At 36.3% G+C, this 14,545-nt stretch overlaps 1 protein-coding gene across 2 annotated transcripts in view; it reads right to left on the minus strand.

The window, feature by feature from the left end:
• Positions 1-3,115: 3,115 nt before the first annotated feature.
• The window catches only part of LOC136258805 (probable iron/ascorbate oxidoreductase DDB_G0283291), a 50,332-nt gene continuing 38,902 nt past the window's right edge, over positions 3,116-14,545 (minus strand). Inside the window, exons 1-4 of one of the 2 annotated variants that reach the window (XM_066052151.1) lie at positions 9,552-9,619; positions 7,933-8,159; positions 6,519-6,993; positions 3,116-3,587 (exon numbers count right to left, since the gene is read on the minus strand). In XM_066052151.1, the coding sequence (XP_065908223.1) occupies positions 3,259-3,587; positions 6,519-6,993; positions 7,933-8,106 (978 nt within the window). In that variant the 5' untranslated portion in view covers positions 8,107-8,159; positions 9,552-9,619 and the 3' untranslated portion in view covers positions 3,116-3,258. Of the gene's footprint in view, positions 3,588-6,518; positions 6,994-7,932; positions 8,160-9,551; positions 9,620-14,545 lie in introns of those variants that run through there. The other variant, XM_066052150.1, reaches the window with a different exon arrangement.

The following is a 14,545-nucleotide window of genomic DNA, read 5'->3' on the forward strand; positions in this document are numbered from 1 at the left end:
CAGATCCTGATAGGCTAAGTGTCAAAGCTAGAAAATCGGCTCGAGCTGAGTGGTAAAATAGTGGTGTCCGCTTCGTGTTGTTAGAAGGTGTTTGGGGATCTCAGCTCTTGTTAAATGGCTAAATATGTCACTTACTATGATGCTGTTGGTTGAGTGGACACAGACGAATCGTTTAAGATAGACATGACGATTGTAGCTTGGTTTTTTGAGTCGTTACTCGATGAAATATGGTGGCGGATTTGAGGCTTGTAAAATCACTTTCACGATGCTTATGCTGTATTTCAAGCGTTTTCCTGGTAATTCAGTGTATTGAGAAGTGTTTGAGTGCATCCTTTCACTGTTTACATAATGTTGAAGAGGTTAAATCTTTCGCATTAGTAAAATCGCCAGGAGGTGGCCAGTTTTACGGGAAACGTTTACGATTTCTAACAGAAGACCGTATATTGAAGTACAACGCGGATTGGCAGTGTTGATAAGTGTTAACGAAGTCGGTACGCAATCCCGGGTACGTAGTATATAATATCTATGATCCTAGATTCCCAATTCCAAGAAATGTTGCTGTAATTAGTTATTGTAAGGTAACTATAGTTCTGTAGCTTTTGAGATTCAGATTACATAATATTACAACGGGTTTGATTTCCCAGCGCCGGAAAAATATTCGCTAAATTTATTTCTAATAGAAGGGGCGGCTGTGCCAGGTGACTAGCTAATGATTCGCAAAAATTACGCCTTTAACTGGCAAGACTATACTAGCTATGTCAGGATCTGCCTAACATAACATACGTGTACATACCAAAATATGAATGAAGTTTTTGATTTCATCCCTAAAACTACACTGATTTTCAATCACAAAATAATAGAACAAAAGTCACTGTGACCTTTCAAAGTAGGACTGCGTACAGATTATATCACACACACACACACACACCACACACAATTTTGTACTTATTCAATAGCCTTAGTGAATGTCTGTTGCTCGATGTATTATGCATGCTATGCTTTGGTAGCTACAGAACAACAACTATAAGTGATTAACCACATGTGCACCTGTACACATGCAAGCATTGTCAAGCAACAGTGGCAGATCTAGAAATTTTTAGAGGGGGGTTTCAGGTTCAGAAAGTTTTCAATAACTGTAATCCCAGCTGGGGTGAATTGTTAACTTGATAGCTCAGTGGCCTATAGCTATATACAGATCTATAGCGAAAACTAGCTAGTAGAATCAGTAAAATAATTCCACACTATTGTTTCACAGTTGAATCTTACTAATCCAGGACATAATGGCATTTTCAGTGATTTCAAAGGCAAAAGTATGAAGAGTTTGGCCAATAGAAAAAGTCCCAATATAATGTGATTTCATCCTCCACACAAATCATAAATAAATTTGGGGCGCAAGCACTATTTTCAGAGGGGGTTTCAGCTGGAACCATAATTGCAAACCCCCTGTATATCCACCACTGGACAAATTTGTAGAGCTCCATACATTGCACTGAGTCTGTAAAAGCCAAAACAAAAACTGTGTCTTTATAAGTAGCACACAAAGTGATGTTAGGAATAGGGGTGGATCTAGGATTTCCAAGGAGGGGTGCTAAGCTAAGGGAATCAATAGTGAAGACAAAAATGTGGTAACTGCATGGTTGATGCAACTATATATTATAGTAGTGCAGCGCATGTGAACACACTCAGCATGCTTTATCTAGCTAGGGAGTCTGGGGGGCATACCCTCACATTGACACACTCAAAGAATTTTATTTATTTTTTTTGCATTCTGAGGTTGAATTTGGTAATAATATTGACTGAAGCTTATTGAATAAGCATTGTGATCCATTTTAACTAAGTGAAATTATTTTCTAGCAGTGGTAACTAGCTGTCATATAAAGGGTGTAAATGTTGCAGTGTGGTTTGAGTTCAAAGATAATTTCAAAGGCTCTAGAAGTTGAAACTGCTGAATTGACTACTAAACATCACAATACTCAGTCAACTACTCTAATAGAACATCCATCATTAAACAAAAAGAACAAAGACCTTATAAATGCTATCCTCTAGGGACAGTGTTTATTCTAGGATTTCTCCTTTGGGGGAATCAGGAATTTGGGGGGTGACCAGGTGAAAGTCTGCTATATAGTTGTCCAAGTTCACAACTATGTTAAACACTTGAAATAGTTGCCAAACACTAGTTAGTCATTTAACGTTGTGTCATGAGTGTTGATTTTGATATTTGTGATTGGGTAAAGCCAGATTGTATGATCAGGCTTTCTGAGATTAAATCCGGTGGGTATTTGTGGTGACTGTGTATGCCATTTTGAAAGTAGAAATTTTTACAAATCACACTTTCTGAGATTGAATTTATAAGGACAATTTTCAGAGTTAAGCATGCTAGTTGGAAAAACTGGGTAGACTTTGGCTCTCAGGTATTGAATAGCCATCACTTGCATGAAATTTAGTTTTGTATATGTACCCTATAGTTGTAGCAGATTTTTAAAAATTAATTGATCTGATACTGAATCTGATAGCATTTTAAGGTTGCATTTGCAATTTTTAACCTGGGAAAATTTTTCATATTAACCACTCTGAGAAGGAATCTGAGAGCATGTTTGGTGTGCCATTTTAAAAACAAGCTTAACCTGTAAGTATAGTGTAGTAGTCACTCACAATTTTAGGGGGTGAGTCTGAGATTTTAGGGGGGGGGGGGGGGGGGGGAAGTTCCCCCCCTAACAGCCCTAGAATAAACACTGTCTAAGGACCTGTGAGAAGACAGTTTTACCCACCTTGTTAATTCCTAGAAGGGATTTATTAGCTCTTTTTCCTCTTTCCAAGAATGTTTTCAATTTTTCATTGCCCATGTATATACGCTTTTAGATGCAACTGCTATACTAAAAAAATAATATTTATTTATTTGTGATGTACAGGACTCAAAGTTGAGCATAATTTACATGTACAGATACATTAAAAAGAGATGACTTTCTAAAAGTGTTGATTCTGGATGAATATGCTTCACCCTACCCCCCCAATCTACCCTTGTGGAATTATCAGCAGTTTTAGTTGTCCAATCAAACTCTTAGCTAACCTGTTGGTCAGTCACCAGCTTCAAGGAAAAGCACAGCATAATTGTATGTGATATGTATGTGAGAATTTATTGTATATATCAACATACAATTAATAGTTTATGTAATGTACAAAATAAACAAAGCAACAAAATTAATAATTATATAAATTGAAATATATTAATGAAATATAGCAATTTTAACAATGTTGTAACTAGTCCTTTGTTAAACTATAGACCAGCTGTTGAGTAGCATGTTCCCCTGCACTGGTGCAATGATACTGTTCAATAATATCCCTCACATGATCACTGACCCCATCACCAATGTGCTCCACTGACATGTCCAGATCAAAGTGAGGAGATACAAAGGTTGTTACTGAGTATCGATCACTTGATGTTGGCTTTAGTACTCTGTGTACACTTGATTTGCAGTATCCATTAGTGATGTAGTCAAGATAATCGTTGACCAGAATTATTACTGCTCCCTCAACCACTGGAACATCAAACCAAATATTGGCATCTGGAAGCTGCACCTGTAGGCCACCTGTATATATTTGCAAATATCAAAGTATTCAAGAATTAGTAAAACAATAAGGTGATTTAGAAGAATAATACATTCATCAAGTAGAGCAATATATATTAAGATCTGGAATGAATCCAAAATAACATGCAAAGCTGTGGTGTACAGCCCTCACCATGATTATATGATATTATGTCCTGTCAATAGCTGACAGGACTACAGTTATGGTTAGTTTGCATCCTAAATTTGCCAGGTGAGAATTGCTACAGCAGGTTCAGTGACTTTGTGGCAGTATCTAGTGCTAAGGTGATACTAAGCCAAATTCTTCTAAGGATGACTCGGACTTGCATTGGTTATAGCAAATAGTGCAGTTAAATACACGTATGACTGAATGTACGCCCAACTATCAAGTACTGTAACATCAAATGTCCACAGACTGCACACCACTTCACTTTCAGTTGTGTTATATCCATTGTTCAACATATCCACAGAAATTAAAGTAATAAAACTAGTCTAACTTTCCGTACATTTTAGGCCTGCCCTAATATATATGCAGGCATAATTTATGTATCCAGTTTTGTGAGAACAATTCTAGAATTATGTGTAGGATGTTTACCAGCATAAGTTTTGAATAATTGAGCCATTAACAGGAATAATCAGTAGAAGGGGACATAGTTGCAAAGCTCTTCTCAGTTAGCTAGAAGAATGCATGCATGGGTTAGAAGTGATATCTTGCTTTGTAAGAGTGTGGTCTGCTTTTGTTCATTTTGTAAACAATTTTCATGTAAAAAAATTATAATTTCTTGCACAAATTTTTTTGCACAACTAGCTATTGAAAGTTTCCAGTATACAGTGGAACCTTGATTATCCAAACACCAGTTAACCGGACACTCAATTATCTGAACACCAAATCGACTTGCGCGATTAGAGTAGTTTGTCAATAAGTGTATACTTTATTAGAGTAGTAGAGCAAAGAAATGTATGGATGTTCAATTTTACATATTATTTGATTATATGAACACCCTTTCCCCAAATTAGTTCGGATAATTGAGGTTCCACTATGCTCTGTATTACTGCAACCACGTCTGTGTGGTTCTTTGTCTTTAGCTAATACTTCAGCTATTGGTCACCATGTGTCCATGTAACTACTTACCTACTTTAACATTACTTGCCTACAGAGTATCTTTAAATTTATCATAGGAAATTAAAGTTACATATGGCAAATTCATGAAGGATCTGAACCAGTTCCAAATACCACACATAGATGTTTTTCAATATAAATACTTGTTATTATAACAATAGCATTCATAACAATAATAATTATTATGGTAATGGAGACTGAGGTAATGATACGCCTATTAAAACAACTACCAGTCCAGTGTTGGGCAAGTTACTTTATAAAAGTGACTAGTTACATATTACATATTACTTGCAACTGAACTATTTAGTTACAGTTACATATTACCCATAAAATAAAGTAACTATAATAATATTACATATTATATTACTTTGTGTCCACAGCCTTAAGCTGTCACGTGTGAAACTACCACCTTATCACGTGACATGATTGCGTTGTTGGACCATGTGCAAATCTTGGTTATTAGTAAGAAGCTGGTGAATAAGCTTCATTCAGTAGGCTTCATTACTTCGTTGTGGCTAGGCGTTACTCAGTGGATTACCAACGAGATTAGTAACTTCGTTACTTGTAGTTATAATATTACGTAATATTAGATTCGTTACAGTAACTATACTACTTAGATAAAGCGTTACATTTGTAAGTAAAGTAACTTGAGTTATATTACCTGTTTTTATAGCGAATTTCGTTATATTACTTAGTTACCACAAAAGTAATAATATTACGTAACGCGTTACATATGTAACTCGTTACTCCCAACACTGAGTCAACTACATAAGGCGTGAGCAACAGAAATGGCTGTACAAATTACATGGTATGAATTCTCAGCCTGTTGTAAGGCCAAAAACTGCATGGGGTGCAAAATTTCCTATAAAGATCATATGAATTGTGGTTCGCTGTGAGGATTGCAAAACCATTGCTACGCATAAATAACTTATGTAGTGGTTGCACTTGCATTCACGTTTACTTTCTTGGCCACGTGAATCATTATGGTGAGTCTTGATATATAAACAAACAAAAAATGGACACAATTCACTTTGAAGTCTCTTTAATTTTCCAGTCTTGGAGTTAGCTATGGTACCAACATGCCTTGCCACAACCTCTAGCAATAAGTGCTAGACAAATACTGGAATCTTTTCATAAGCCAATGAGCTGGAGCCACCTGAACCACAGCAAGTGAAAGGTCAAGCAAAAATGACACGGCTAGTGTTATTTACATGTAACGTGTGCTACTTATTCTTGTATAATCATGGATGTCATCTTAGTTGAGTATGGATCCAGCCCACGTCTTTAAATACTCTGGGTAGCTGATGGTGGGGCAAAGAAGTCTGCATGATACCTGGGCTTGCCCGGTCTGGCTATGCCACTGTTACAGACTGTGAATTTTTGGTGTCAGAAACAGTATATCAAGACTCTTTAGTATTATATGCATATTCCCTAACTAAAATAACAGATTTAGTAATGTGTTTTACTGCAGTAACTGAATAAAGTCAAATCTATGTACAAAGGTAGCAACTGAGGACAAGCAGGAAAGCAAAATCACTTAAGGTGTTTTTCTTTGAAACTCCAGTATTTGACTTCATTGTAATTTTCTGTTATAGCAACAGGCAGGGATAATTTAGGTACAAAGTCACATACCATTGTTTGAGGAATTTAAAATCATGCATTGTATTAAACAAAGGAACATATGGAATGGATAAATTGCAGCCCCAAGAACCATTAGCAATACCAGACCATAACCAAGTGCCACTGCACACTGTCTATGTATCTGTGAAGACATAGACAATGATATAGCTAGCAAGTATATACACATAACTTACCAGCATCACTAGTTACCATTGTGATTAATCCACGATCAGAATGTGCACCAACTCCCCAATCTGATTGGATGCTATCATCTTTGATTTTGTGATATCGAAACATACCAAGCTGTTTAAATGTGGAGATTGTGTTTACACTAAAGTAATCTGTTCCCCATCCTAGTTCACTGGAAATACATCTGCATATAGCATGAGCTGTCTGATCTACTTCATCAAAATGTGACTCAACTGAAGACTTGAACTTTGGAAAGTCCTTCTGGCATGGCCACTTGTTGGGTCCTCTTAAAACAAACCCAGAGAAAATAGCATCTCGGCTTGACATTTCAGATCGCAAGTAGATACCTTCCTTCATATCTGGTGCTCCTTGGGTCCTCTCCCCTAACAATCCAAAGTGGCCCCAAATTCCATCACTCTTCGATGCCGCCATTTTCTTGTCAGTAGAACTGCCAAGGAAGTGCTTAGACATATCAAGTATCTGCAGTACAATACAAAATTACACATAAAGTCTTTACTACACATAGTTGCAGTTACTCAGTGTCTAATTGTATAATGGTGTATGATTGCTGTATACCACTAACCAAATTTCATTTAGCAAACTACAACTTATATTAATATTATAGATATCACAACATGCTACCATTGTGCACAATGACTAATTTTATAGCAAAAGAGGTTGGAAGCATTATATATAGATGCTACTTGAAAATAATATTATTACGTATGTGGGATATCACATGTACCTCAATAGTCACAATACAAACCCACAAAATGGCAGGAATCGTTAGCTTTTTCAATTGTGCTTCATATTTGGATTAAGATGATATTCTTTCTTTTATAAAAAGCACTTTGAAACACTATTTCACACGTAGTGATTAATACACACTTAGCTATAGTTTAAGTACTATAGCTAGGTGTATATTCCAAACACAACAATGATGCCACACGCTGTTCTATCATCCACACATTTTAAATCAGTTCATTGCAAAACAACACAATGTATTTTAATGGCACTTAAACTGCTTCCACCCTCCTCGGATCATGATTTTATAGATTCCATGAATAACACTGATTTCTCACAATTGCAACACAGGAATTTGATAGCTTTCTTGCACAATCTTAGTGGAATGGTATTTAAGTACTTACATAAATGCATGTAAAGTTTGTAATTCATGGAACCATTAGTTCACTATGAATGCAGAAAAAGCCAGTGACTCAATCCATAGCTTGGCATCACAAATCCATTTGTGAGTCATACAGTTGTGAAAATCATTAGCTATAGTTTTCCCAAATACTTTTGTTATTTTATGAGTTTTCACACATAAATATATAACTGTAATTGGAGCCTTTCTCTTTACAATGCTTTGATTTACAACCACATTATAAATTACAAATATTTTGCCCAATAATACGATACCTGCCTGGTGTTTATTCCATGATTAATAACTTGAAATGCACCAACTGTGTTGGCTGCAAAAATAATATCTCTAGCCACACTTTCCCTATACCATCCACACATAATGGCCTCAACATCAATTACAGGGATTTGTGGTGACAAAGCTGACGTCACACTTTTAGGTCCATAGTTCATTGATCTCACCCAGGGAATAGCACAAGCCTTGTGCAAATTTTGCCATAATCTAACTGTACATAAAACAGTATCAAGATAACATGATAGTATATTATATGTTAACAAAGGTAAAGTATACAAGTACAAAAAGAATAGGCTATAGGGATATCACCAATAAAACATGAAACTAGCCAAACAACTACTTATATAAATACACACCACAACTAAATAATGAAAAACATGTACATACAAAAGGAATTAGCCATGCACTCTGAACACAAAACAATGGTACAACAGATTTCTATATGTGGAACAACAAGACACAGATAGTATATTGTGAGGGCAAAATTAGTAATATTGGCCTATAATATTATTAAAGAGGCTTCTGTACTATATAAATGGTCACTTCATAGTATATAATACATATATACAATAAGTCAAGTAGGCAGTGGTATATGCAACAACATTGCTAACTGGACTTACTATACTGTGGTTAAAATGTATAGGTAATGATATCGGATTTCCAATGGAACGTGTAACCAGAATTCACTGCGGACTATTAGCTTTTTATGTACGAATATTATGTGTGTGAATTTTATTCCTTTGCACTGATAGAAGGGTTGTGAAAGCTTACATAAACAATCTGGAAAATATGCCAATCAACAATATGAAAGAGAACTCCATGTAGATACCAGACATGTGCATTCACTATCTAAAGTGTGCGTGGTGCATGTACATGTAGCTATACTGTATGTAGATTTTTTAATGCTAAAGAATAAGTAAAAGAAAATTCTTTTTACATGTCTTCAGCATGCATGCAGTGAAAAATAAATAACATATAATATTATGTATTATGTACTGTATTTACAACATTTCCAATGTAAAGGTTCAGTTGACATATGCTCTACTACAGGACGAGTTTCAGAGATCTTATGACAGATACATTTACACATGCAGATATCTTGGTGTGTACTACAGTGGAAGTATTCATGTTTTGTCCTGCACTAAGGTTTAGTCCAGATGTACTTGGAATGTCCTGCATTATATAAGAAAGATGCAGAAGTTCATGTGGAAGGTACAGTAAATCTACTGGAAATCTGTGGCCTATGTTTCCTGCATTTCCTGAACTCACAAAACCATTGGAAATTAGATTTTTCTCCCATGCAGTGATAGGTAGCGGATTATGATTGACAGTAGCTTTGAGGTTTGTTTTTTGCACAAATCATTGATCTTTTTATCTACAGATGCAATTGAGATGATATAATACAAACCAGTGCTCTACCAATACAGAAAATACCTGCATACCTAGTATTTTTATAATAAAGTGAAGTTCTTCTAAGTTAGGTATCAGTACTGTTTATCTATAAGGACTTTGCAGTGACTTTTCTATTATAGAGTGTCTTGATTTTTCATTTAAAATGTGAAAAGTTGGAGTTGCTCAATTATAAACATAGCAAATACTGCACCTTTTATGCTAGAATACGATTTTAACCTGTTGTCACACTTTTTGGGCACTCCTCAGGGGCGGATCCAGAGTCTGGAAAGAGGGGGGGCACCTTGCTGAAAAAAAGTTGAAGAGCAAAAAAAAAAAAAAAAAAAGGTCACAACAATAATAGCTAGTTATCCTTTACCAAATATATTATATCACGTATGTCATGTAAAATAAAATCCTATTTATAGCTTCCTAAGTAAGCTACACTTCCCCATGAACACTGTGACTGCTTTATTAGAGTGATTGGCGATTGACTGCTCTATTAGAGTATCTCGATCTTATATACATTTTTTTAAGGGAGGGGGGGGCACGTGCCCCCTGTGCCCCCCCCTGGATCCGACACTGCTCCTAACTGATAAATTTTCTGTTTCCCTTCCTGGACTCCGAATATTTGAATGAGGGCGGGTGGTCCATTTGCATTATTCCATTATATTAACAATGACAGCTTTTCAAGTCATTATCTGCTGGGCACTGCCAACTATTAAAAGCTGCATAAAAACATGCTTAAGCTTGTTCCTTCTTTTTTCATGTTACTTTGTGCTGACTTGATCGCATACTGCACTCATTACAAGATCGCTTTTACTGAGTAGCTCAGGTATAAATATCGATCACTAATCATTTATGGCACTATTATAACAGGCCTGCCAACCTGGAAAGTAAAAAAATCTTGAGATTTCTGTACCTTTATTGTAATACAATACAATACAATACAATAATACAGTATTGCAGTGTGTAGTAAAAAAAAACTGGTAGATGCTATGTGAGACCAAATAAAAAAGGTCTCGACTTTTTAAACTTGAAATCCGTGACATTCGCTCTACAAACCGTGAGATTCTATCCAACGAAGGTTAGTGAAACCGTGAGAGTTAGCAGGCCTCAAAAACCGTGAGATTCGATCTGCTGCCCTTGAGCAGGGTAGTGAAACCGTGAGACTCACGGTAAACCCGTGAGAGTTGGCAGGCCTGTTATAAAGACCTATGACTATAAACTCACGTATAAAATTAGGTTTCAGTGTGTGGCTTGGGCTAGCTCCATCAAACATAATGCATTGCTATATTGCTTTAATCCAATACTTGTGTACCAGTCATAATACTGATCACAAACAGAAACAAATCAAAATAAGCAAACCTTTTCAGGTACCATTTCCAGACCATATCAATTTGCCGCAGTACAACAGCTTTTAAATTTAAGAGGTTGAGAAGAACACCACACAACCCACAATCAGTTGTTTCATCAAGGTGGTTGTGACTATTATTACTATTGTTATTACTGCACTGGCCTCTGTTCAGAGTGCACATAAGTGCACAAAGATTACAATTACAGAAAAGACAGTTACATGCTAACTGGAAATCATCTATGGAGTTAACACCAATCACTGAGTTGGAAGTGAATTCCAGAGTCCAATTGCTGTAGGATAAAAAGAGTATTTGTAGGCATCAATGTTTGTATGCAATTGAATAAATCTTAATGGGTGACCACGAGTGCACACTGAGTGCTCCTTTGTACTAGGGTTAAATACTATCTGGTAATAGAACATTACCAGCATTATTTCTCAAACTAAGCTCTGGTCTTGTAGCCGACAAGTATCAGTGCAGTAAAAGGTAAACACCACAAGAAATTATTTGGTGAAGGTTGATTTTATTTCAATGGGAACCTTACAGTATTGTAGCTACAGCAACAATGCGGCAAATAAATTACAATCTCTTTAATTATTTTATCGATCATAACTCACAACTAAAACAGTCTACAAAGGTGGGACTTGGTTCACTATGAATTTACAAATTCATCAAGGTATAGTACTTTCCTCTGTGCGAACAAAGAGGTGGGCAATTTCAACGATGATTTTCAAAATAGAAATTAGGAATCACAGTGATGAATTTTGTTTCTACTGCATCATAAATAAGCACCCATAAACATGAAACTAAGGTTTTTTTTTTTGTTCTCTTCATGAACAGACAAATCTGATGGTATATAAGTTTTATTGATTTGAGCATTGCTAGCTAGCTAAAATGTCTGCTTACACTATTAATCACATAGTGATTCAGTTTGCCATATATTCATTAGTCCCAATAGAGTAGGAGTGCAATTAATCATGGCTTAATTCTGCAATTGCACTGTAAAGTAGCCAATAAAATAACAGAATTACAGAAGCCTTTTAAATGCAACAAAAGTGATACAATAATAGCCAATCAAATAAGCTGACAATGAAAGCCTTTTAAGTGAAACTTGAGTCAGAATTCCTGACATGTGAAGCCTTTTAAGGTGCAACAACAGATGATATCATAATTAGCCAATCAGATTAAGAGACCTTTTAAGTGCTGGAAGAATGATGCAATCACCTGTTAGAAGTAAATAGCCATAGAAATGTGTAGGGTGTCACAGTGTGATTAGTATGCAATCACCACATATTTGTGCAATTATGGAACAAGTACACGAATAATTTTTTTAACTAGAGTAGGGACCATAGCACATCGATAAATAGTACAGAAACAAGTTGGAGTAGTCCATGATATTAAATCACAGTAAAACAATAAGAAGTGTTATATCCAGCACTACTCCACACTGCACTACACACTCCACACTCCACACTGCACTACACACTCCACACTCTACACTGGGTTCCAAAATTATCCAGCACTACTCCAGCTTGTTCAAGTTACTCTAGTGTTACTAACATGCTAAGCACACTTAACTTACCCCCTTTACAACAAAGAAGAGAGAGAGCTAAACTTATAATGATGTATAAAATTATTAATGATCTTATTGATATCCCCAAAGAGTACTTTACCCCTAATGATTCGCGATTAAGAAAAGGATACTACAGGCAACTGACGACAAACATTGACTCGTATAAATTTTCCTTTTTCCCCTCTGCAATTAAACTTTGGAACCCCCTTCCCCCCTACATAATTAATTCCCCTTCCCTGGATAATTTTTGTAACAACTTAAGTAATTATATCTGTGCATTATAATCATTTGTGATTTCTGCACAGTAAAAACAAATAATAATAAACAAATAATAATAATCCCTACTGTGCTCAAGATACCATAACGGAAATGCACAGCAGGGATATAACACTTCTTATTGTTTTACTGTGATTTAATATCATGCACTACTCCAGCTTGTTTCAGTACTTTTTATTGATGTGCTATGGTCCCTACTCTTAGTTGAAAATTCCAAATTTCCCCATGTACTTGTTTGTTAACTTTTTTTGTAAATAATTCTATTATGACTGGTGAACCCACGCATACCACATCTGAAATTCCCAGCCCCTTATTGTCTGAAAAGTGAACTATACATTATGCTTCATTGTCAACTGTGTTCAACCCATTGCAGGGCCAGGGCCCAGAGATTTTGAGTGGTCCAGCCAGACATAGACCACAATGAAGGTCTTAGTCATGCACACTACTCAGTTTTCATTGATCTAATATGATCTGTAAATCAGAGATTATGTGCTTTGGTGTGTTACTTAACTGCATGTGCTATAAGCACACACACCATGCTAAGCTGGAGCATGCTACCCCATGGAAACTTTTAAAAACAGATGCTCTGAAATGGCATCTGCATGGAGGCTATTTTACATGTAAAGTCTCCTCTTTTTATTAACACATCAATGGTAATTTTGTGCTATATTACCAATTAATTGAGTTTCATATCTGACTATTTAGCTAGTAGCTAATTTTATTTTCATGATGTATACAAAAGTTTTTCAACATGAAAGTTTAGTTTTAGATTGTAACTGCATGTTAATGTATGACATGCATGATCAATTAGCTCAATGCAGTGTGCCATGCAGATGACTCACTGGGTAATTTTGGGACAGTTAACACAGATGTAATGGCTTGGACTATAAGCTATATTCTATACTGAATGCTTTATTAGAGTATCACGATGACTGTTCTTTTAGAGTATATTTTGATGACTGCTCTATTAGATTATCTCGATCCTTTCACTAAAATCAAGTAAGTAGCTGAAAAATGATTGGCCGGACCTTGGGCTCCCGTCCTGACCCATTGCACAGCATTTTGAATCAAGAACTGTTCGTAAAGTACCTCTGCAATTCACGAATACCAAAAAAATCGTACCGCGCGCCCCAAACATATAGAGCAGTTTCAAAACCATGGTAACCAAAAATTACGCAATGGACCACACCCAAATCGCCATGTTTTTGTACCAGATTGCTAGATGTTGCAAGTTGAATTCCTCGCTAAATCCATGCCAAGACTTATTAATACGTGAGTAAAATAGATGCCAGTGATAGAATAAAATGTGCAGGTGAGTTATTAGGCATTAAAAGATACGTACTGCCTCCCAACAGGGCAGTTTCGAAGGAAAGAGAAATGCGTAAAAATGGATTTGGCCAAATTACGACCTATTCACCGCCCAAAGGTGGTTAAAACTAGGGAAAACTTACAGTATACGTCTTTACCCAGCACCACAGCAGCGTACAGCCACATCCAGCTATCCCAGGATTAGCCAGAGCTCCTGAAAGGCACGAGACCGGTAATGGCGTACTACCAAACTGTGATAAAACGCCAGAAAAAGAAGACTCTTAGTGGTGAATTTTGCTAGAGTTAAGTTTTATTGTCGAAATCAACCATCAGTTAAACTTTAGCGGTCTTATTTTGGTGTCTGCTTTTTCACACGAAGTGGAAATCCCAGCACATGAGCGATTCTGGCTAACTCGGGGATAGCTCGATGTGGCTGTACGATGCTGTGGTGCTGGATAAAGACCTATACTGCAGGTTTCCCCTAGTTTTAACCACCTTTGGGCGGTGAATAGGTCGCAATTTGGCCAAATCCATCTTTACGCATTTCTCCTTCCTACGAAACTGCCCTGTTGGGAGGCAGTACGGATCTTTTAATGCGTAATAACTCACCTACATACTTTATTCTATCACTGGCATCTCTTTTCCTTACGTATTAATAATCTTGGCATGAATTTAGCGAGGAATTCAACTTGCAAC

Source organism: Dysidea avara, chromosome 6, assembly GCF_963678975.1.
Source record: "Dysidea avara chromosome 6, odDysAvar1.4, whole genome shotgun sequence".
NCBI classification, from domain to species: Eukaryota; Metazoa; Porifera; class Demospongiae; order Dictyoceratida; family Dysideidae; genus Dysidea; species Dysidea avara.